This window comes from Cheilinus undulatus, linkage group 14, assembly GCF_018320785.1.
Source record: "Cheilinus undulatus linkage group 14, ASM1832078v1, whole genome shotgun sequence".
Taxonomy (NCBI): Eukaryota; Metazoa; Chordata; class Actinopteri; order Labriformes; family Labridae; genus Cheilinus; species Cheilinus undulatus.
Window position 1 is genome coordinate 15695494 of NC_054878.1, and position 25370 is coordinate 15720863.

A 25370-nucleotide genomic window follows, 5' to 3' on the forward strand; every position below is an offset into this window, starting at 1 on the left:
TGAGCAACAGGTAGAGATATTTTGTTTTAAAGCCCTTTTGAACTCACTTTTGAACTCACTGCCTCTGAACATCAAATTGGCAGGATCTCTTGGATGTTAGAAGGTTAAAGACACGTATTTTTGATATAGCCTCAATAATTTTAAAGCCTTGTTTCTTGTTTTAACCATTGTTTTATCTCTGGTTCTATTTCATCTTACTATAACAGATTTTATCTATTCATTTGATTGATTTTTGGTATTTCAGTGTCTTGTTTGTATTTCTTTCATTTATCTTTCCATTCTTTTAAACCATTTTCTGCATTTATTCTACGTTTACATTTATTTTCTGTCTAGCTATTCATTGTGAAGCACTTTGGGCTGCATGCTTTTATGTCTAAAAGATGTTACACAAATAAAGCTGAGGTGAGTGGAGTAGAAAAGCACTATTCAAGCTCAAGTCCATTTACCATTTTCTCCATTTTTAGATCATTTTTATAAGCTACATCGTTAAATTTGTCCATATGCATATAATCTATTCCATTAGTTCCAACATAGGGACCAGGACCACCTAGGGGAGGCGCTAAAGATCTCAGTGGGGTGTGAGGCTATGTCTGCTTCAAGGTTGTCAAAATTAGATAGGTGGATAACATGACAGAATACTTATAGGCTAGGAAAAGGTCTGTAACTAAGACAAAAACACGTGTCGACCTTTTTTCTGAGAGTTCTAGCAATGAAAAAATAACAACTGATGCTGATATTTGATTGCAATGTATCACTTTTTTCCTCATTTGGATGCTTGGGGGGGTCAACTTTTCTAAGATACAAAAAGGGGCGGCTTTGATGAAAAAAGGGTTGGGAAAGGCTGATCTACTGTGATAAAGGAACATCAGGCAAACATTTCAAACCACCAAATAGGTGTTTGGACACCTTCAAAAAACATAGTGCAGATAGACCCCCGTCCCCATTTGCCAGTCTCAGTATCATTCTATGGGAAACATGGATCAACAGAGAGGGTGCGTAATGACAGAACTATAACAATAATAATAATACTTTTAAGGAACAGGAAGACAGAAGCTTGCATTCTACTATTCACGACCCAAACTACCTACATATGAGCAATTACAATAATATTCAGTTTATGTAAAGGATCGTGCTGAGAAATACTGTTTGAGTATGAACAGCAAAGTGAAAGTGCTTTGTGCATTGTGGGCACATCTTTCCACCTGAAAAGATTACCTTCTTAAATTCACTAGTTTATCATCCCATCCATATCTAATGTTAAATACATACAATGAAATGAAACTGTGTTACACAGTATCAGTGTCCTTAAAAGACAACGAACAGGTTAAAAAATTACATGCCTATGAAATGCATAATTAAGAACACTGTAAGAAAAAGGGAACAAAACATTTCATCAACACTATCTGCTGTCAGACGACACCTCAGTCCTAGAACAAAAACCCAAATATGAATATGAGTAAATAAATACATATTATCAACTATGGTTTAGATCTGGAGTTTCCCAAAATTTTCAGCTCAAGACCCAATTTAGAAAATTAATCTCTCCCAGACCTAGTCTGACAAACACACATCATGTATTGTTAATACATCGAAATACATATTTAAAATGAAAGAAGCCCTAATGACTGTTGTGCTATTTTATTTCCTTTCATTGGACTACCATATATCATTTAATTACTGAATAGCAGGGTTTTAATTTTGTGTTAATGTGGAACCTATTTTTACACGCTACAACCAATGATAAAGCTGTTTTTTAATTAGTAAATTAATCTGGGTTCTGTTTATTATTTGGTTTGATAAAATGTTGACAGAAAAATCTAATTACGGAGAAACAAAGTTAAATTAGTGTGAAAGTAAAATAGTGTCTGCAAGCGACCTAGTAAAGGTTAATCACTGAGCTCAGGAGACAGTTCTTTTATGCTTTATTTTTGCTTTATTAGATCAAGCAGTCTTTTATTTTGAAAGCGAAAAGGAACTTGATTAAAAATTGAGATAGCAACTTAACTATCAAAGGTCAAGCTAACAAAAATTTATGGAGTGAATCTGACAAGCTAAAAGAAAATAAGAAGTCAAACTGTTTAATATTTAAAGGCATTAAGCCTTTACAGAGACTGCTTTTGTTTTTTGTTTTTTTGTTTGTTTTTGGTGATATGATATAAACTGTAAAATCAAGTTCAGACGCTTCGTTTTGAGATGTCTGTCCAGTTTGGTAATTTTTACGCTCTCATTATTGAGCCCCTCCACACATAAAAAACACTGAGGCCTTTCCTCTGTATTTCCAAAGGTTTTGGCGAAGCCAACATTTCTGAATTTGTCTTTGTATTTTTGCTTTGACATCATGGACAACAAAACTTTTAGTTACACTCAGAGTTAGGTACTGTTTGCTCTCCTTCATGCAGCGATAGCTCCTCACACAGCATAAAGAGGGAAAAGAACACAAATTATAGGTTAGTAGAGGAAACTATTTTTGTAATTTTGTTGGCTTTTGACTCTTCCACCTGGCAACCCAACAAAAATGGGCCAATGAGCCAAAATAGGTTGTTACTTTAACCCATAATTTCCACATACATTGGCTGCAACATGCTATAAAGCGCTGTGATTTTGCTCCAAACGAAGCAAGCCACCTCTCATAATGGAAGTGTGTCCAAAGCGATGCCCTGATCTGATCAGCTTGAGATAAGAGAGCAGAGATCATGGGATAACGAAGAGTTTGTGCAGGAATAGTATGTCAAAAGTGGATTGTTTTCCTTTTTGGGGTTGATTTCCCATTAATTCTGACATGATTCCATGATTTTATTGCTTCCACAACAGGTTACTACATTATGAAGTTAAAAAGAAGAAATTTGCAGAATCTGTGGAAGCAGCCACTGGCAGTTGCCCCATGCATAACTTTGCACAGGATGTAGGAAAAGACCCTTATTTTAAAACTTTCATCCTCAAACACCTCCTGTTCTGCAGTGCTAAGAAGACTGAGCCGGCGCTGCTTACTTCATAGAGAAAGATCCTCCAGTCAGTTTCCCAGTGTCGGGGTCCAGAAAGGAAAGCTTCAGACAGCACAGTGTGGGCAAGCCGACCTCATACTTGATGCCAACGATCTTCATCAACTCCTGCTCCTGAACACAACAAACAAGAGAAAAACAGTTCTAAAAACTTGAAATATTCACATTGTTCAAATTTACTTCAGCCCTGCTGGGCTTGAAACAGTTCAATATGCTCCTTTTCATCCCAAATTGATATATTTTTTTCTTTGTTTCATGAATTATTTAGGCGGAGAGACTGTGAGCGCTACTGCTACGGGAGGTATTGCTTGTTAAAATATACATATAGAAGAGAAACCTGCTTTCATTCACTAGACGCAATATATTTTGAATGACGCAGTTTTCCTGTTAGCGTTGAAGTTCAAGAGTTTAGGTATTCTATCTTTTTTTTGAGACAGTTTCATATACAGTGAAGAAACTTTATTCCAGGCAGAACTTTCTCTTCCTGCAAAGATTCAGTTTTGGGGCAGGAAAGGAAAAGGAAACCAGACGAGTGTCTGCGGTCAACAAGGTAAGAGGATGCAATCTATTTTTGCAGTGGAGGGGTTTTGTAAGAACCTATTTGTTTCCTTAAAAAGACTATAAGTTGGTTTATATTCTACCACTTCAGTATTCATAGCAATTATTCTGCAAACTCCTGAAAACAGAAATGTCCCTTAAAATATTAAACTGCTTTAATGTCGGGCAAGATGATAGATTTTTAAACTGGGTTTGGCATTTGGTGTTCTCGGTCCCATCAGGAAGAAACTTTATTTTAACTTTTATGTTCTTGGGGTATTGTTAATTTTTTAACAGGACAAGCGCAGGTCTGTCGTGTCATAAGATAGACATTATTTAATCCATATTTTCTAAGTATTTCTTACCCGTAGCTCCATTTTGTGCCAGGGCTGCTTCTTAGGGTTGATGCTGTAAATCTTTTTTTGTCTGGCCATCTCCACATATGCTTCATGGCCCTGTCTGAAGTAGTAAACCTGCAAATAAACACAGTCATTCAAATAAGTCACAAAATCAAAAAACTGTAAGCTACATATCTTTTCTGCTCCTAACTATTGACTTTTGTCAATATATTTAGAATACAAGATAATCAGTAAGTCAGTTTGCACCTTCTTCTCTTATCTGTAATTGTTGTTGTAGCCTCATGGGGTCGCTAAATTTAGTGCAGACTCCTTGTTGCTATGTAAAACCAGAGCCGCTAGTGTTTTGGTGTGAGTAGACATGTGGTGCACATGTGCTGAGGACCGAGCGTACCTCGTCACCCATCTGGGGTATGTAAGGACACCGCCGGGGGACCGTGTCAGTGATCCAGGCTGAGGGGAGCCATTCCTCCAGAGTCAGGCCCTGTTCCTGAAACTCTGTTCTCTGAAAGACAACAAAACGAACTTTAAAGAACAGGAACTTCATAAAACTGGGTTTTCTGCATTGTAAAACATAAATATTTAAAGTAATTACTTAAGGGCCTCTGCTTTCTCTGAGCTAGTATTCCTTGCTCTTGCTGAAAAGTCTAAATTTTAAATCAAAGATGCGGAAAATATCACAAAAGAATATTTAAATTCTTAAACTGAAAAACATTCATAGTTCTTATTTCCAACAAGGAACTTCAAAGGTAGCCCGTCTCATATTTGTCTTTTAAATCCTGTTTAAACCTCCTACCAAGGCAGTCCATGTACATGCACAGTAAATGGACCACTGTCTTTTTCCCAGTATACACCAATGTTTACCAAAGAATGTAGCTTCACTTGAGCAGTAGAAATGTCCATCCCATCCTGCCTCATTCCATATTTTTAATTTGTGTTTCTGCTCTTTGACAGTATTCATCAGTAGTACATTGTATTAAGATGCTCAAATAACACCACTTGGCTTTTGAAATGTTTTTCTCAATATTCTGTAATCATAACAGGTGAGCTGTGATTGTCAAAGCTTAATGTTTCTGAGGCTGCATACTGCAATCAGCATTCTCAAGCGTTTGTACAAGAAGATAACAGCAGCAATAAGCTGCAAAGAAATGTTGAAACAAGCAGGATATGAAGTAGTGCTGTACAATAGATCTAATAGAAATCACAATGGCAATCTTTATGTTAGGGTGTGCAATCACATAATTGCATAAAAGGCTGCAACTGATTTACTATTTAGTAGTACTTGATAGGTTTACAAAAACATCTTTAAGTATACAATAGTACCACTACAGCTCTTCAAAGAAGAACCTTTAATTTTGTTTTTAAGTATGAAGTTATTCTGAAAGCAGTACTGGAAAACTTTAGGTTTTATATTTTTTATGCAACTTAATATTTGCCAGTTTTAAGTTGATAAATACACACTTCATGACTATTATTATTCTCTGCATTTTCATTGATAACCAAGCAAGTAGACTCATGAAACTATTTATGTATTGTATCATAATTGCAATATTGTTCGACATAATCACATATTATAACCAAATCATGCAGCACTGATTGAAGCATATTTTTTAACACAGCACGGTGTTTAGTGCATTTACAGAGGGTTTTTTTCTCTATCATGCATAGATGGTGACAATATAGGAATTTTTTTGAAAGGAAGACAAAAATGACAGGAAATTATAGTTGCATGGCTTTAAATAAACCTGGATGGCCCACAAGCACAGGGAAAGAATTTACTGAAGGAAGCGTGTTCACATCCACCATCAAAGGTGTCCTGTTGTGTCAGTTATTATGTACCTACCTACCCGTTGACCTTGCTAACAAGATAGCAAGCAGCAGACTGATCGTATGTTGAACATCAAAACATGGACAAACTTTAGAGCTCTGAGCACCTGTGCATAGTCTATGTTTTACTTTTGGTATTAATGGATATAGGTACTCTAGCTCTGCCTTTTTTCAACCAGGGTGCTTTCAAAATACTTGCTATTCAACCAAAAACTATAATGAAAATGCCGATTATCAGCATCCCAGCACTAATTATTATGTCAGCTTTAGGGTCAGCAAATGAATGGATTTATGACAGCAGACAGCGGGCAGCAATCATGCCACTTATTTTTCCACAGGTTGGAAGAAGGTCTCTAAAGGCCTATGTGGCCATTTCTTGAAAATTAAGGCATTTTCACAGTTTTAAGATTGTTTAAGAGATTTATCTAGTTAAATCTATCACTAAGCAAATCCCTCAGCAGTCATAGGGAAGTCAAAGGTTTGTTTTATTATCCACACATATTAAACTTCCATATTTTGAAAGGGTGCCTCAGCAGAAAAAAAGGTTGAGAAACATTGCTCTATCTTATGGTGATATCCTAAGGCAGACGACAACGTGACTCCTGCTAAATTGAGCTTTTACGTTATTTGTAGGGTTGGGCATCACTAGTGGCCCCACGATATGATATTATCACGATACTTGGGTCACAATTTGATATTATTACGATTTTAAACATTTTGCAATACAGTGAGTATTGCAATACCATATATTGCAATACATTGCGATCTATACCATTTTTTTCAACTGTTCAGCTGATTTAGCATTAGTCTTGCCCTCATGTTTGGTGTGTTTCTGCAGTATTTTATTTTCATGTAGTACTTCTTGCAAACCTCATGTGTCATGTCCATCTATTTCGTGCCCTGCTTGCATTCCTAATGTCTTTCCCCTGGTGCTGTCATGTTTGTTGTACTAACTTTCTCCTACTCTATGACCGTCACCTCTGCCGATCTCACCGGACAGACAATTGTACAAACAATTGATTTTATTTTTCCATTATCATAGACTTTAGTTCATATTAGCAACTTTGAAAAAAATCGATACTTGGTGGATGAGACGATACGATGTATCACCAGACAAAATATCGCGATACTATGCTGTATCGATTTTTTCTCCCACCCCTAGTTATCTGACTACCAGGTCAAAGCCTGGTGCAGTGGCTGTGGGGCATGGTTGTTATAGTTTGGGATTTTTCATTCGTTTCTATTGTTATTTCGTTTCTACATCTTGTTTTAAATTTCAGTTTAGTTTGTGTTAGTTTTTTCTTCTGGTCTGTTAGTTTAGTCTACTTTTTATTCTGCAAAAATGCTTCGTTTTAGTTTAGTTTTTATTAGTTTTTGTTTTATTGGCAATATGGGGAACTTGTCAGGGGCTAGACCTAAAAAGGCTCTTTACTTTTCTCTTCATTTATTCAATTTTTATGTTTGTGTACAACTTAAGACCCAAACTTACCATTGTTTGAAGTATTTCCAATCAAAATCAGGTGATTTTACACTATCCCGGCATGGGTGTCCCTATCAGTCAGTCTGCTGCTGTCAAAGACTAAAACTAAGGAGATTTTGTCTCTAATTTTATTTTACTTCAGTTGGTTAGTTAGTAAGTTCTAAGCACAGAATTAAGTTTTAGCTTAAATCATTACATAAATAAAAAGTGCATAATTTGTAAATCATACACTTGTTAAAGAAAATGTGAAAAACTTCATGTGAAAAAAGAAAATACTTCAGTAAACTTCAGGTGTACCCTAGCCACCTGACTTGTGGATAATCTCAATGCTATTTGGTGCAACAAGGCTGAATGGTAATAACGTTGAATCAGAGTGACTCTAAATTCACAGATGGGGCCTCCAGGGGATAATATTTTTCTGTTAAAGGTCAGAAGCATCAACAAACCTTCCTCTTCTCCTTTGGCTTTGTCTTCTTTGGTAAAGCGCCGTCTTTGTCTGGTTTGTCTTTTTTCCTCTCCTTCTTCCCGTCCTTCTTCTTCTCTGCGTCCTCCTCTGAGCCGCTGCTTTTCTTTTTCACTTTCACGCTCTTCTTTGGCGGTTCGAGGTTGATCCCTGCATCCGCCGTCCAATCGGAATAATCACTGGAGCAGTCGCTGTAAGATTATTAAATAAACACAAACAACAGTTTTAGATTTAGGACTGCTTACAGCATGCAGATAAATGTGTGTAATACTCGTTTTACCTTGAGCTGCTGTGGTCGTCTGGCCAGGGCTCCTTTTCCTCTTCGTCTTTCTCGTCCTCTGAGGAATGTCCATTAATTTGCCGTACCTCTACCTCTCCCTGGAAACACGAATCAGTGATGTTAGCACTCAAATGGATACAAAGGTGAACAAAAAGGACAAAAAGAATCAGTAACAGGGCTGGCAGCATAAAGGTATTAAATAACAGAAATAACACCTTATTTGATGCTGAGGTGAGGATACACAAGAGATTAGTGGAACAGAGTGGTAAAACAAATTGACCTTTTTTGTTTTGATGCTTTAATTTCTCTTTAAAACCTAGAACACCAAACCATAACTGAGACAAAGTCATCAATGTTTAAGAGTTTCAATGAGGAGCGGATATTGTACTATCAGTCTCACATTAAACAAACTTAACTGAACTAAAACATTAAGACTCACTTCATAACTTTTACCCCTAGCCCTGGATTTCTAGAGCCCCCTTGCCATTTGAAACAGAGTTACAAGGGGACAACTCAACAGTCACAGAGTTTCTCTGATGACCAGGTAAAATCCTTCTCTCTTCGCACCAAAACTATTCTTGGCTTTCAATTTTTTTAGTGTAATTGTACAGCTTGGTTCTTATATTAAAATGCTGTTACTGTCAGTATCTGAGAACTATATTTAAAATCGTCTGTTTATTATGTTCATGCTGTATATAGATATATACTGTCTATATAGCCCCCCCTCTCCCCCCAATAGAGATTGAGCCTTAAAATAATCTGGTAATAGCTTTTTTCTTAACCTCTGAGGTGCTCTCATCCTCATCAGCACCCTCAGCACTTTGGCGACTCGTCTCCTCCATGGCAGCACGGGTCTGGTAGCCGTGGTTACCTTGACTTCGCCTCCCCTCATCAACAACGCACTCTGATGTGGGATGAACCTGAAACAGCAGAGAAAGAATGACAATAACAAGAGGAAGAGGAGCTTTTAAGAACTGATTTTAAAAATCACTACTTTAAAACCTTTATATGTTGGTGTTTTAATTCACTAACCCTGCTCTCCTTGGGGAGCGAGTGGATTGTTCGTCTCCTCCTCTCAGACTGATAAATATTGATCTCCTCCTCCCCTTTAGCCTCACGCCAGTTCACCTGTCTCCTACACGAGGAACACACCAAGAGTCACGACATTCATTAAAACAAACACTCCTTCAATCAGGAAGCTGTCTGTTAAATTAGTTCTCGCTGTGTGGTTTGTTACCTGACGGAGGCGTCCTCTAGCTCGGGGACCAGCACCCTGCGGCTCCAGGCCACCAGGTCGCCCTCTGTGGCCATCTGGCTGCGTGGAGCATTGCTGTGCATCTGTCGGACCCCCTCAATCTGCCCGCTGCGGCGCAGACCGACATTGGGTGGAGAATGAACCTCAGTGGGGGAACCCACAGATCCTAAAGGAAAAAGAGAAGAAGCAGCGTTTTTATTTGTCAGTAGCTTTTACTTTCAACAGCCCTACTGGACAGTGTCCCATTGGTTAGCACACTTTATAAGAGATCAAGACAGCAGACTAGCCAGGTGTTTCTAGCAGTGAAACTTCAGGAAATCATTAGTTAGAGAAGATTACTCAACTTGTGTTGGGGGGAAAAAGTTCAATGTAATGCTCTAAAATGACTCATGACTGATTAATCTGCAAATTATTTTCCTTATTATCACACAAACACTATCATAAATTTAACAATGATAGGCTAAATCAAAGGCAAAGTCTTATTAATGTTTCCAAACATCAATTGAAAAACCCAAAATATTCAGCTTTCCATCACAATAACCAAACACAAAGCAGTGTCACATCACAGAGGCTGGAACCAGCAAACATTGAGAAATTTTGGGGGAGAAAAGACTAAAAAATGTACCTCTTGTTAATAGGTCTGCTGGCCCACCAGTCAGAAAGCCTCTCTTTCAAAGTAAGTGTTGCTGAGCTACAACAAACTTTCCAAAGCATTGCAGGGAAATTTTGACATTACCTTTTTTACCACAGAATGACTAAAAGGTGTGCTTGGGATGACTGCGAGAGCATCTTAATGTTCACATCGTGATTTGGGAGTACTTTTCATCCTGTCTCCTTAACTGATGGTTAGTTATGAAAAATGTTTTCTTTGGATTTGACCCTATGGCTGACCAGGTGATTCAACTCATGGACATTCAGAAACAACACTTGCATTCCCTCAGAGGAGAGAGGAAACATTTTAACACCAACAATGATGTTCTGCTAATGTTGAGTAGCTGTAACTTTACTTCATAACAAACTCACTAATGTTTTATTGCTAATACATTAGCACAATGGGATGTTGAGTTTTTCAGACAACACACAAAAAAATAAAGACACAGAGGAGGGCAAGAAAAACAACAGGCAAGCAAACAGAGATGCACACATTCCACAAGTGGGAGAAAGTACATGAAGTTTGGCAAAGATCTCAGAGTAAAGAGTTATACTGATTATATAAAATGTTACATAATTGTATATGTACATAATGGGTACATTTAATACACCCAGAAGGACCCTGTTTTGTTAATTCTATGCAATTCAAAACTTAATTTTACAGCACATTCAAACAACCAGGGTCAACCAAAGTACTTCACAGAGTAAAAGGTAAAACATAACACAAGAAAACATCAGTGCAGTATAACATTAAAATAATTTTAGTAAAATCAATTGACTTACTACATCATAAATAATGGTAAAAGAAAGAAATATCTATAAAATCTGTTGGAATGAAACAACTGAAAACACTTTAATCGAAGGGGGGTGCATAAGCTTGATATGATACTGTCATAATCATGAAACCTGTCCTTAACATAATGAAGGCTTTATGAACGTTTGACTCAATGTTATAATAGTTGTGGGTTTTTAATTAGTTTTATTTATATTTTGTTTTTACCTTGTGTTTTACATTTAAGTTTAGTTTTAATTACTTTTTCCTGCCAGGTTGCTAGCTTAGTTTAGTTTTTATTTTGCAAAAATGCTTCATTTTAGTTTAGTTTTTATTAGTGCTAGTTTTAGTCTTTTCAGCAATATCAGACACCTGTCAGGGGTGAGACCCAAAAGGGCTCATCACTTTTCATTTCATTTATCCAATTTTGATGTTTGTATACAACTTGAGACCAAAAATTACCATTGTGTGAAGTCTTTTCCGATCAAATCAGGTGATTTTAGTGATTTAGTGATTTTTTTTGAAAGCCTAGTTTTAAAAGCTAACAACTAAATCTTGAATTCAATCCTGTAGCAGACAGGAAGCCAGTGTAGAGAGAGCAACACTGGAGTAATGTGGTCCCTCTTTTTCTGCCTGTTTTAGTTAAGCTGCAGTATTTTGGACTCAAAGCCAATATATTGTGTCAACAACATTATAACCAGTAGTCTGGTCTCAGCACACAGGTCTTCTGACAAAGTCCCAGTAGCCTCTAAGACCCCTGTCAAAGTCTTATAAAAGATGAGCAGAAAGTTGACATTGATACTCTCTTGCGTTGGTGCTGTTCTAGTAAGACAAATCAGAGTGTAAAACATGTCTTGGTAATAACTTTGAGCTAAAAAAGGACTCTGTTGATGTGCCACTGGAGAACAGCAAACATTAGCTGTCATTTCTAGCATCTGACATCATTTTTCTTTATAAATTATTTTAACAAGTCTCACATAAAGAACCGTATCAATTAAAAATAAGTATTTACAGTTGTTTTAAATGCGAAGTAGCCGAGCAGCAGGTTCTGTCTAACCTAGTAACAGAAACCAGGGAAGGCAGAGCTGGAGGAAGGCTCCATTAATCATTTGAGCCAGTAATTAGTAATTGATTTTGTGTTGATTCACTAATAACTGTTTTAGCTCTTTAAGTGACCGAAAAGGAATTTAAGAAAACTAAAGGAAAAAAAGAAGACTGGAACTGGAACTGTGTAAGACTGTGATTTGTTAGAAATAAACTTTCACTTTGATTTACAAAGAATAGACTAAATACAATTTGTGTTTTTGTCTGTTAAATAAAACCTGCAGCATGGAGGTTTACCTGAGGCACAATGAAAGTGTGGGGAACATACACTTTATGGACAAAAGGATTTGGCCGCATCTTGAATCCAGGTGTTTCAATCAGACCCGTTGCCACAGGTGTATAAAATCAAGCACCTAACCATGCAGTCCCCATTTGAAAACATTTCTGATCCCAATTGGGTCATCCTGAAGAGCTCAGTGACCTCGAGTGTGATACTGAGATAGATGCTACCTTTACAATTAGACGGTTTGTGAAATTTTCTCCCCGCTGGATATTCCACAACCAACTATAAGTGATACTATTAGAAAGTGGAAGTGTTTAGGAAAAATAGCAACTCAGCCACAAAACTGAAAACCGCATAAAATCACAGAGACGGGCAGTACATGATGTGTAAAAGTCTGCAACAGTCTGCTTTTCTGAACTGAGTTCTGAACTGGCGTTAATGTAAGCACAAAAACAGTGCAGCATAAGCTTCATGAATGTGTTTCCATGCCTTAGCAGCTGCATGCAAGCCTCCCATCACCAAGTCCAATGCCAAGCATCAGATAGAGTGGTGTAAAGCACACTGACACTAGACAGTGGAGCAGTGGGAACGTGTTCTGTGGAGCGACAAATCATGCTTCTCTGTTTGGCAGTCAGATGATTGAGTCTGGGTTTGGCGAATCCTGTGAAGTTTGGTGGAGGAGTGATAATGGTATGGGGCTGTTTTTCAGGGTTGGGGCAATACCCCTTATCTCCAGTGAAGGGCAGTCTTAATGCTTCACAAACCAAGACATTTTGGACAATGCTATGCCTCCAACTTTGTGGCAACAGTTTGGGGAAGGCCCTTTTCTATCCCAACATGACTGCTCCAGTGCACAAAGCAAGGACTATAAAGACATGATTTGATGAGTTCAATATGGAAGACCTTGACTGGCTCGCAGAGAGCCCTGACCTCAACCCCATCAAGCACCTTTGGAATGAACTAGAATGGAGATTGTGAGCCAGGCCTTCTCAACCATCATCAGTGCCTGATCTCATAAATGCTCTACAGAATGGATGAATACAGATTCCCACAGAAAAACTTCAAAGTCTTACAGAAAGCTGTAAAAGCATCTCTCTCAATACAATGCATTACAGTCCTTGTTGGTGTGATGGTCAGGCGATTAAATACTTTTGTCCATATAGTGTAGAAGTGATGGGCCTATATTAGCATACCTAACAAGAAGGCAGTGATGATAATGTCCTTTTCTACACCAGTGTATTACATAAAGAACAGCTCTCTGTCTGACAAGCTCTTTGAGGCAGGCTGTTTTATTGAACTTTCTACTTTCCTGAGTAATCTCCCTGAGTCTCTTAACTCTCATTTCGAATAATTGAATAATATGTTTTTCAAATTTAATGTACATGAGAAATCCCTCTCTTTAATAAAACACAAATCCCCAAACTTAATGTGTGAAAGTAATTGTTGTAGCTATACATAATAAAGTGTTATTACTAATGTCTGGTGTGTTGCACTGTTAACAATCTTAATTATACATACACATCAAATCTTGAATAAAAATAATATCTGCAGTTAGTTCTCTTGCTGTTTTATTTGTTTCAGAGACTTTTTAAAAGTATTTCTTTTTTTACTTAAAAATGATATTGTACTATAACTAAATCTGACAGCAACACCTAAACTAACTGGCTCAGCATGAGAAACAGTTAGGCCATTACATCCTGATGCAGTCTTACCTCTGCTGGATCTGGTGTTTGCAGTAACAGGAGCAGGGGTCTCACTTGTACCCAGTCTTTGGTCCTGTTCCTGCTGCAGCCTCTGAATCATCGTATCCAGGGGGCTTGGACCGTCCACCGCCTGCTCACTCACCACTTGGTTGAGACCTGCCGAAGAGCAGGACACATGAGGGAGAAAGAGAAAGGCTTAAAAGCTGAAAGGCAAAAATAAACAAAATCAACTCTGGTTAAATGTTTTAAAAGCTTAAAGCCAACATGATATGGCTGTCTCTGCTAAATATGTCCAAATCTATCTTTACCATTTCTAATCCTACTCTCTTCATGTCATAACACTCAATAAAATAAAAACTGGCAGGCAGCGATATTTTCCTTTTCAAAGTAACCTCAACAAAAAGGAAGGGTTTTAGAAATGCAAGGCTGAGTTTGATGTACAAAAATGTCAGAGCACATGCAAAGTCGCATAGAGACTCCTCGTTTTGCCACCACTTTCCTTTAAATACTCCAAGATATTAAGGCACCTTACTTATTCTGGTTTTAATTGCCATTCCTGGTGTGGGTTCACTTAAACGTCTCTCATTAAACACATTTAGAGACAGGTAATGTTCTCTACAAGAGCAGTATAATCAGCTCAGCTAAAGAGTCTTTGATCAGCTGACAGACGAGCTGCGTTCAAAAACAACAGCAGCTCCTCTGGGGTGACTATCTGATCTGAGGTACAAATCAGAGCAAAGTAAAGCTACATCAGGGTTCACAGCCTCAGATCACAAAGAGACAACAAACTCCTGAGGGTCTGAATTCAGCCTCTGTACCTGAGGAGGTGACCCCCATCTGTGGGATCAGCTGCTCTTCTCTGCAATCCTCCCTGCCGGGGACCAGGCGCTGGTATCGAGGCGGGTGGGGGTTCCCGTCCACGTCCACCAGGAAGGGAGGGGGCATGAGGTGAGGTGCCTGCTGAGTCTGTTCGTCAAGCACGTAGTTGTTGGCATCTCGGATCAGCGGCCGGTAGTCCGTATGGAAGAACATCTGGTCTGCAATCTGAATAAAGACAAAAAAATATGGGGCATTGAAGTAAGTTAAAAATGTATTATTTTTTTGACAAGGAGAATTTTAACTCAAAGACAAAAGAAACTGGAATTAATTCATTTTGAATTATGTCTACAGTTGCCATGGTTCGCATTATTCATCGGTAGCTGCGCATGCGGACCTTGCTCCCAGCTACGTCACGTGTTTTGTTGCCCTGATTGGCCCGTAAAGATGTGACAGAACGTTCATCCAATCACACTCCGAGTTTTTTTCAAATCCTCTGCCCTTTCCCAAATGTTTAGTATTGAATGCTTTCCAGATGGATGTGTGAAACAAATACATCTGGCGTGTCTGCTGACCTGAGGTCTGTTGAAACACTGAGTTCTTCTCCCAAGCGTTTTGTAGTTTGTTTATCTCTGTGTGTACAGATTTGTGTATGAATGTGTGTTTTCTCTGTAGGGGGTCAGCTACCATCAAAACCCAATATTAATGCATGTAAGTGAAAGCTGCACTGATTGTTCGTTTATGATTCTGCCGTGAATTTTTATTGGTGCTGTCAGTTGATACAAAAAAGAATCCAAATAATTACAGGCTTTGTGATCAATAAATCGCAATTAATCAGATATGTTGATGACGTGAGAAAGATCACATTATAGGTAGATTTATTAATGATAGTATCAAAACAATCAGAAAGGGTACAGCCCTGAATTCTACCAACTTTTGAGAGGAAAAGTTAAGACCAAGGGCAGATTTTCCACTTACTACATTTACTAGTCTATGATGGTGTCAATCTGTAAAATATGGATTTTATCCATAAATTATTAAAAAAAGAAGGGGAAAGAGAATTTTTAAACATGTAGATAAGTAACTTTGTTTCTCTATTGGAATATTCCTAATAAAATAAAGGTTAAATGGAGATGGAGAAAGAAAGAGGCATGGAAGATACAAAAACCCTTACATTGATGATTGGCAGAAACGCTGTTTTTCAAAGTGAGTAAAAAGAGATTTAGTCTTGCTAGCTGTTTCTAAAATCCACTGCAAAGCAATCTATAACTCAAGTGCTCTGACTGTGGAAAGGTGGTCGCTTTTAAGTGTCATGCCCGAACAATGAAATGTATAAACAGGCCTCGATTTCAGTATTTCATGCTGCTTTGGTTCACAAAGAGTTAAGAGGTCAGCAATACAGCTAGAGGCTAGACATTTCTGGGTTTGAAAAGTATTCATAAAAACTTTTTAAAAAATCAATTCAAAATATCACTGACAGCTACAGCAGTTGCGCTACTGATGAAAAGTGGTCTCTGCTCAGAGCTGCTTCACTTTTAGCAGCAGCACATTGGACAAACTGGAGATGTTTGTTTTGACGGAAGCAGAGAAACAAATCAGAGACTGAACAAGCTTCAGTGTTTTTAAAACTAAACTTAAACCATGGCTCAAGACAAACCAGTCATGTGATTACAGAACTGAACCGTTACTATTTGAAATATGTCATCCATGTGACATCCTGTAATAATGTTTTGTTTTTAAATGTTTGCATATAGTTTTTTTATTGTTCTCATAATTAGTTTTTGCATCTTCCTGTCCTACAGATGTAAAAAAAGCTTTGTAGCTCAACAGTTTTGCTGTGCACTGATCCTGTTGAATAAACTTTACTGCAATTAAACACAGGACTGCACTCTTCTTAACCTCTCAATAGACAGGTTAGAGTCCAAAATAACTGCCCCAATTCTAGCCTCAACCTCAGCATTGAGTCACTAAGACCATGTAAAATCAGATTTATTGCTCAAAGAGAGAAAATCCTACATTAACAGGTAACAGCAGTGACCTGAGTCAAACCGCAGGCAGGTATGTCTAATTATATTCATACTTTCGTTAAGTCTGCTTCTTTACCTTGTCGTATTTGCTGCTGGAGCCAAAACCAAAGATGAGCAGGTGTCCGTGGGAGTCCGTGGCTGCAAAATGCTGCCCATCTGGACTACATTTGCAGTCAAACAATGCTCCATGGCCCTGGCCCTCGATCTATCCACAGAGAGAGAAAAAGAGAGAGAGATAGAGAAATGAAGTAGGTGCTCACTGTAAATCATTTTATTACACTAGCCGGGGGAGTTTTACGTCTTCTGGTAATCCATAAAGCACACAAATGGTGCTAACAAACATTGATCAACAAGGTAATTCTTAAACAATACATGAAAGTAATACATTTATGATTCAGCCAATATTCACATTAAGAAACTGCTGTTTTTTTTTCCAGGTAAACCTGCAGTACGTTTTTTTTTCATTCCAGCAGCAAAAATGAAAACATAAAAAGTCTGACAGGCAGTAAAAGCAGTCAAACAACATGAAGCTGCACCTGCAGAAAACGAAACATCATCAGCAGAAAATTGAAGAGACAAAGCTCTCACTGTTCAGACCGTCAGCTGACTGCAGCCTTCACTTTGAACTATGGGTATTCCTTCACTCTATAAATAGCTCCATTAAATCATGGTGAAAGAGGAGTTGTTGCCTCTTTCTTCCTCATTCAGTTAAAAAATCCTGTGTTAGAGCATGAATTCACATTCATCTTCTGCTGAAAGAAAAAATGCAGGTTTGGTGCATGTTTCGTCACCATCTGCAGCTTAATGTGGGACTTAATATACAAAGCAAGAATGCAGATGTTGTGTAAGAACAGAGCACAGCAAAGCATCTTTTCTCAGACGTTTAGTGCAGTAGCTTAATCTGCTTCCAGATGGAGAACCTGACCTATAAATATGAGCACAGAATGAATAAAAATACAAACAAAGGAAGCGTTTTAAGCACATATGCCACACAGAACAATATAATGAAACTGATGTATAAAAGCTTAAGTCTAAACATAATACAGAAAAAGAACTGAGGCCACAGTAAAAATAAATGAGTTAACTTGCATATATATTAGCATATTAAATTGCAGAAATGTGTATTTCTAAACATGTAATGCCAAAGGAATCACATTTTATAAAAGATTTTTAATCATCTGTATCCTCAGTGAGTTCTTATTTTATTGAAAAACCTACAAATAACTCTACAGGTCACAGAAAGCATGCAGCCTCAATCATGTTGAAAATGTGAGTATTAAAAATGATACAGCCAGCATTACAGGTAACTAGAGCTACGGATTAGCAGAAAACTGCCTCTAAGAGGTAGGGCTGCTTGATTAGACCAATAATCATAATAACAATGATTGTGATCCAGATTATAAAACATTATTACTCATGGATTTACAATATCTCATTCTGCAACACATGCACTTATCAAACATAGACTCTCTTAATGTTTTGAAAAAGGCAATAGTGAAAAAACAAAAATTTATAAAAATAATAATAACAATTAACAAACAAAAAGAACTGCTTTATGGTCAAATGGAAAACAACACCAGTCACAGAGGGTTTAATGAAAAATGAATGGCTTTGTAAAAAATGGTTATGCGGCCGGGGTTGGCCTGTGGCTCAGTTTCCTCTTGTCTCTCCCCCACTCTTTTATCCCTGTTTCTGATTCTATCCACTGTCCTCCCCTTTTAAATAAATAAATAAAGACATAAAAAGCCCCAAAACACATCTTAAAAAAGGTGTATCATCAGATATTAAAATGTATCTGTTACTTGCCATGTTTTTCACCGCAATGTTTCTCTTTCGCATATTGAAGCAGACTAACTGAGGCTCAAATTAGGCTTGAATGGCATAGTTCTATATGTATTTAGAAAAAAGAAAATTGCCAGCAGAATATCTATGGCTAATATTGTAATTTTTAATATGCAATCTGTTATAATGCATTATACATAATGAGTAAGTGGATGTGTGCATGAGTCATTTGTCAGAATTTTCTTTTTCCAATTAATTTTTACAAAGACTGACATATTTAGAAATCAAACCACATTATAAAATTATATTTCTGGTACAATTTTAGAGTGCAAATAATTGCCAAAACAAGAGTGTAAGCAGTAACAAAACAGTAAATAAAGATCAAAATGTAAACAAAAGAGGCTCAGATAGGGGAAAGAAGTCTGAGCTTCCACTGGTTTAATAAACGGATACTGTGGATGTCTACATTTGTTTTGTACATTTTTTTTGTTACCTAATCCATTCATCTGTTTTAAAAAAATAAAATTTTTATCGAGCAGATTAGGAAGTTGGGGGGTAATGGATAAAGCTGATTAGATGTTGCATGGACAAAACAAAAAAAGATGATTACTGAGTTTCAAAAAATGCACAACATACCAACAGTATATAAAAGAGTAAATAGTGTTTTTCCTTTATTTTTTCCTGAGCTGTATGTGCAGAGTGGTCCAAGTTATTGAACATGAGACAAAGACGTTTTGACTTCAACTGCACTTCTATTAGGTTAATGGAAACCTGCTGCATTAGAATGATAGCAAACAAATGCACACAGTTAATTCTAAAGAAGGGCTGTGGTATTATCAGCACAAATGAGACAGCGTTATAAGAAGAGAATGAGCAGTGCATGTCAGCTCCAATAACCTGACATACTGAAAAAATGTCTGATACATGGTGCTCTCTTTATTCTAAAGCCAAAGCAGCATGAGCCGACTTCAAACAGAAAAAAAGAAGCTAAAATTATTGTTCCTCACGGCACAAACGAGTCAAAAAGAAACTTTTTCTACAGTATCCACAAAGGTGAAATACACCCACACTTGCACTCCCAAGAGACACACAACTCTACTGCTGTTTGCACATTTTTAAAATAGGTAATACAGGTACAATTGGTGCAATTGTCCCTTCTCTATGAAAATAAGCTTCATAACAAAATAATAGCAGACTCACAAAAACCAGCGCTTAAAGCCAAACGCACTAAGAGAAACACAAAGAGAATCTTCAGAGTTGTTGATGACTAAAGCTCAGTATTTGTAAGAGAAATGACACCCAGACTCATGAAAATAATTGCACCTTTGTGTCCAGAATAATGAAGTTTTTTTTTTTTTTATCATATTCAGGTTGGACTGATCCGGGGTTGCCTGGGATTCAACCCTGGCATACAAGGGCACACTTTCTGCGCACATTGAACAAGAATGAGGAGGTTATTTAAGTTGTAAGACCAGCCCTTATCAACTCGGTATAGGAAGGAAGTTGAAGCAAACAAAGTGAAACTGATATCACATCTTCCCTATAGACTGTAAAAGAGCTGCATCCTGTCCGTCCAGCTCATCATCTCACTGGGCGGTGAAATGAACTCCGTCAGCATGAGTGAGCATCTCACAACAGAAAGTGGAGGTGCTGACGGCTCTACTTCAGAATCACACACAAAGAAAGAGCAAATAGCACAGAGTCCAAATACTTTCAGAGCATGTCAGTGCTGTTTACCAATAACAGAGCTAATATTCAGAATTACGCTATGAGAAGGGGGAGATAAGGTCAAAGAGTTATGTAAAATTCATAATGGTATCATTGGCCACAAGCCTTTCTCCGTGAATTCATCCATTTACTCCATCTGTTTCTTATGTGGGTAAATGTTTGCTTACATAACATGGGCATTAATTTGTTTAGAGGAAAGTATGTTAAGAAAAGCATGAGTTTTATTCTTCTTCTGACTATGGTGTGCTAATATCAGACAGATATGTGTGCTGACATGAGTCCCTATGCTTGTGCTACATTTATATAAAATTTAACCTGTCACTTCTCTCATGTAATCTAAAGATGCTCCTTGCAACAATTTCCCTGCCAATTTGATGGAAACTTAAATTCAGACAAGTTCACTAAGCTAAAAGCAATGTAACTCTCATACAACAGTCAAAACTGAGCAAAATCAATTTAACAGTTAAACTCTTGTCAAAGACCATAATGCACGTAGCCTATTTAGCTTCTATCAAAACAGTTTATCACATTCTTAAATGATAACAATGATGGCTATTCTAAATGCTACTGAAATGTGTGGCACTTTGTGAAATGGATTTTTCTGCAGGTAAATAACGTTAAATCGCCAGTTTCCAATCCTGTCTTGCTTCCTGACTATATACGAGGTATGGCTGTTAAATAATGACACTGTGATTATGAGGAGTGCTGTAAGTTTCCAATAAGCAACGTCTTTAGTCCACTGCTAGCTACTGATTGAAGTGCACATGTTTTTGCTAAGGCGTCAGAAAATGATTAGCTTGAAAGTTTTAAAGCACACATCAACTTAAAATTTGTGGTTAAATTGAACAAAACAGCCGCTGAATCTTTTAGTACAATAACTGAGGTGTATGGGGAACACTGCATGTCACGTGCGCGTTTGTTTGAATGGCACAGAAGATTTTGTGAAAGCAGGAAGAATATCCAACATCATGAACGTTCTGGGCATCCATGCACATCATCTCGTGAGATAAGAATGTCTTCACACCCCTACTAAAGGAAAAGTTAGGCAAATTTAGCATGAAACTTTGAACATGACAAAAGTGTGTGCCAAAGATGTCCCAAAACTTCTGACTTCTGATCAATAGGAAAAAAACACATCTGTGGAGACATTTTAGAACAAATTGAGAAAAAACCCCAACTAATTTAGAAAATGCTTAACCTTTAAACTAATCATTATCCGACTCCTCAGCAAAAAATGTAACTCCTTTAATCAGCAGCTAGTAGTGAACTAAAGATGTCACATATTGGAAACTTACAGCAGTATTGCATGAATACCCAACCTTTAATATCAACGCCTTCCTAAAATAATGGCCCATGTCATTTTTTGGCAAAAATATATTTTTTTGTTTCAGTCAGCTCGTTATGATGCTGGCCACCTCTGGTAAAATCACCAACACCCTCTGTTGAACGGACCATGTGATCCTACCCGTTTTGTATAATGGCCTAAGTCAAGAGTGTAACTGAGGCCATTTTATTAGCTTTTCAAGATGGCAGCCGCTTCAAAAAGAAAGAAATTCTGCCTAGCTTGTGAAGTTATTGCTAGGGTGCAGGACTCTTCCCCTATCGGTAAGTAATAAGGTTTACTGTATTATAGGCAAGGCTATAAATGTTGCAGTCTTTTAGTCTTTCTAATCAGCAAACTATCTCCATGAAGCTAGCACTGATAATAAGCAAAGAGTAAAGAGACTCCAGAATCTGAAGCTGCAATGAATGCTTTTCAAATTTGGGACCATATCATTGTTAATTTAATGAACTAAAACTAAAATGCTCTGAAATTTATGAATTACTCCAGACGTCATTGTTTGGTGCAGTACATTCATACGGGATAACTGAAGTCTGTAATGTTCTCAAATTTACAAACATTTCTGAAGGAAAACATGAAGGTGCTGCATGGCTGCAGCAATGGAAATACACAGTGGATTTTTATTTCTAAAGTTCATACAAAAGTGCAGTGTTGTGCACGTTGCATTCTGCAGGAGACATTTCCTCAATGTGTCCTATACAGACTGTTAACCAGAGTTTATAATAGACAACAAAAAAGGCTTTTTCCCTCTCTATATACATTTTGATATATTTTAGATCTATAGCAGCTGTGCATGACTGATAAACTAGTGAAATATCTCCCCTAATTTCCATCACCTATTGAGGTCACGTAAGTCTCCTGTGCGTATCTGCATCTGAGCAGACTGACCGACAGCATTACTTGTATGTCAATGGTCATCTATTGTCATAACCTTTTTGTGTGAAATGGTCAAAAAATATAATTTATTCCAGATTTGATTCTGTTTTTTTCTGTCTCCTGAGAAACTTGAAAATATGACTTGGCTATCATTTTAGGAAGGCGTCAATATATATAACTAAGTTAGACTGTTTTATCCTCATAAGAGCAGCCACATTTTCTAATAGCCATACCTCATATAAAGTAAAACATGACAACTGAAACTGAGTGAATTATAATGGAGCTAATTTACCTGCTGATTAAACTGTAATTATTTCAAACAATAAAAGAAAGGAGATAATGGAGGAGATGGAATACATTTGTTTTTGCTCTTGTTTGGCCACTAGAAACATTAAGTTAATGTATTTTCAATTTTCCAGAAGTCAGCAAGCAAGTTTGACTGATTATTCATCTATACGCATGTATCTTTCACCTAAGTCCAAACTATATACCTATGGACAATACAGTTTTACATACAACACAACACATTTTTGAAGAGCACATAAGCTTTGCAGGATCCTGCACAAGTTCAGGGCTACACAAACCTACAAAATATGCTGTGATGTAGATTAAACGCAGTAAAAATCAGGCTTGTTACAGCTGTGGTTGAAATGTGTTTTGTTGTATTACTGTTCAGCCTAAACTGGCTGTTTTGGTGTATCCGCGGTGCTCTCTTTCTGTATACAGTCATGGACGAAAGTATTGGCACCCCTGGAATTTTTTTTCAGAAAATACACCATTTCTCCCAGAAATTGTTGCAATTACAAATGTTTTTGGTTTATACATGTTTATTTCCTTTATGTGCATTGGAGCAACACAAAAAATCCAAAGGAAAAAGACAAAATTGACATAATTTTACACAAAACTCAAAAAATGGACCGGACAAAATTGTTGGCACCCTTTTAAAACTGTGGGTTAATCTTTTTTTTTCAAGCATGTGATGCTCATTTAAACTCACCTGTGGCAGTAACAGGTTCTGGCAATATGGAAATCACACCTGAAGCCAGTTAGAATGTATAAAAGTTGACCCAACCTTTGTGTTGTGTGCCTGTGTGTGTGTCACATCAAGCATGGAGAAGAGAAAGAAGAGCCCAGAGTTGTCTGAGGACTTAAGAAGCAAAATTGTGGAAAAATATGAAAAATCTCAAGGTTACAAGACCATCTCCAGAGATCTTGAAACTCCTTTGTCATATGTGCGTAATATAATCAAGAAGTTTACAACCCATGGAACTGTGGCTAATCTCCCTGGACATGGATGGAAAAGAAAAATTGACAAAAGAATGCGACGCAGGATAGTTGGAATGGTGGATAAACATCCTCAGTCAACTTCCACACAAATTCAGGCTGTCCTGCAGACTCAGGGTGCAAAAGTGTCAGCTTGGACCATACGTCGTCTTCTGAATGAGATGAAGCGCTATGGCAGGAGAACAGGGAGAACCCCACTGCTGACAAAGAGACGTAAAAAAGCCAGACTGGAGTTTGCAAAAATGTACCTGAGTAAGCCTCAATCCTGGGAGAACATTTTGTGGACAGATGGGACTAAGGTAGAGCTTTTTGGAAAAGCATGTCATTCTACTGTTTACAGAAAACAAAATGAGGCCTACAAAGAAAAGAACACAGTACCTACAGTCAAACATGGTGGAGGTTGAAAGATGTTTTGGGGTTATTTTGCTGCCTCTGGCACTGGGTACAAGGAATCATGAAATCTGGAGACTATCAAAAGATTTTGAGCTGCAAGGTAGGGCCTAGTGTCAGAAAGCTGGGTCTGCATCAGAGGTCATGGGCATTCCAGCAGGACAATGACCTGAAACATACCTGAAAAAGCACCAAGAAATGGTTGGAGACAAAGCGCTGGAGAGTTCTGAAGTGGCCACCAGTGAGTCCAGATCTAAATCCCATAGAACACCTATGGAGAGATCTCAAAATTGCTGTTGCAAGAAGGTACCCTTCAATTCTGAGAGACCTGGAGCAGTTTGCAAAAGAAGAGTGGTCCAAAATTCCAGTTAAGAGGTGCAAGAAGCTTGTTGATGGGTATTGGAAGTGACTGGTTTCAATTATTTTTTCCCAAGGGTGTGCAACCAAATATTAAGTTCAGTGTGCCAACAATTTTGTCCGGCCCATTTTTTGAGTTTTGTGTAAAATTATGTCAATTTTGTCTTTTTTCTTTGGATTTTTTGTGTTGCTCCAATGCACATAAATGAAATAAACATGTGTATACCAAAAACATTTGTAACTGCAACAATTTCTGGGAGAAATGGTGTATTTTCTGGAAAATTCCAGGGGTGCCAATTCTTTCAGACATGACTGTACGTGCTAAGCTTGGTGTGTCATAGCCTGCTGCTGACTGATAGGCCAACTCCTGCTCTGACAGGTGATACGAAGGACAGGATTTTCATGAAATTTTCAGGAAATGTCAGAAATGGCATAAGGAAGAACTGATTAGATATAGCAAAAACGGGGAGAAGTACCGTGCACTCTCATTCTGTTGTAAACTCCAAATTGAAGCCAGGTGCTCTCGAAGAATGAGGAGTATATATCAAAAAGCAGGGCCACTGGGGCAATCTTCAGGCACACTCTGAACTTGTGTCAGTGTTTTGTTCACGCCCTGATGAAGACCCTGCGTGGTCGAAACCAGTTGGCTTTCCCTGTGATTTTTTATTGTTTTTATTAGATATGCCCTGATGTATTAAAGGCTTTTTACTTAAATCCTTGACTCAAGCTAGTGTGTGCCTGAAGATTGCCCCGGTGACCCTGTTTTTTGAACTGATTAGATATTTTGGGACTGATCCGGATCACCATCTGGATCCCGGAATTTTTTTAATGATTCTGTACTATTGGGAGATAGGGCTAATGGCAGTGGTCTGCTCTGTTACCACTTTACACCAGGAGATGGTGGACATGAGTAACTTATTAAACGTTTTGGAGTTTATAGAGTCTGAAAGATGCACGCCCGGTCAAGGAGACGCGTCGGAGCGTAACAGAGAGGAAGACCGCGAATTGTAGCGAGAATACTCACAATGCTGGGAGGAATAGAGGAATATTCACCCTCTGCCATGACTTCCACACGTAGCGAAGCCAATGCTTTGCCTCACTGTGTCTCCACCCCACCG

At 37.8% G+C, this 25370-nt stretch overlaps 1 protein-coding gene across 1 annotated transcript in view; it reads right to left on the bottom strand.

The window, feature by feature from the left end:
* Positions 1 to 25370, bottom strand: part of LOC121521199 (pleckstrin homology domain interacting protein) — an 88141-nt gene that overhangs the window by 30192 nt on the left and 32579 nt on the right. Inside the window, exons 16-26 of the mRNA XM_041804967.1 lie at positions 16570 to 16698; positions 14469 to 14694; positions 13660 to 13806; positions 9180 to 9363; positions 8975 to 9077; positions 8725 to 8862; positions 7943 to 8040; positions 7646 to 7853; positions 4287 to 4397; positions 3902 to 4009; positions 2989 to 3113 (exon numbers count right to left, since the gene is read on the bottom strand). Coding sequence (XP_041660901.1) covers positions 2989 to 3113; positions 3902 to 4009; positions 4287 to 4397; positions 7646 to 7853; positions 7943 to 8040; positions 8725 to 8862; positions 8975 to 9077; positions 9180 to 9363; positions 13660 to 13806; positions 14469 to 14694; positions 16570 to 16698 — 1577 coding nt within the window. The remainder of the gene's footprint in view (positions 1 to 2988; positions 3114 to 3901; positions 4010 to 4286; positions 4398 to 7645; positions 7854 to 7942; positions 8041 to 8724; positions 8863 to 8974; positions 9078 to 9179; positions 9364 to 13659; positions 13807 to 14468; positions 14695 to 16569; positions 16699 to 25370) is intronic.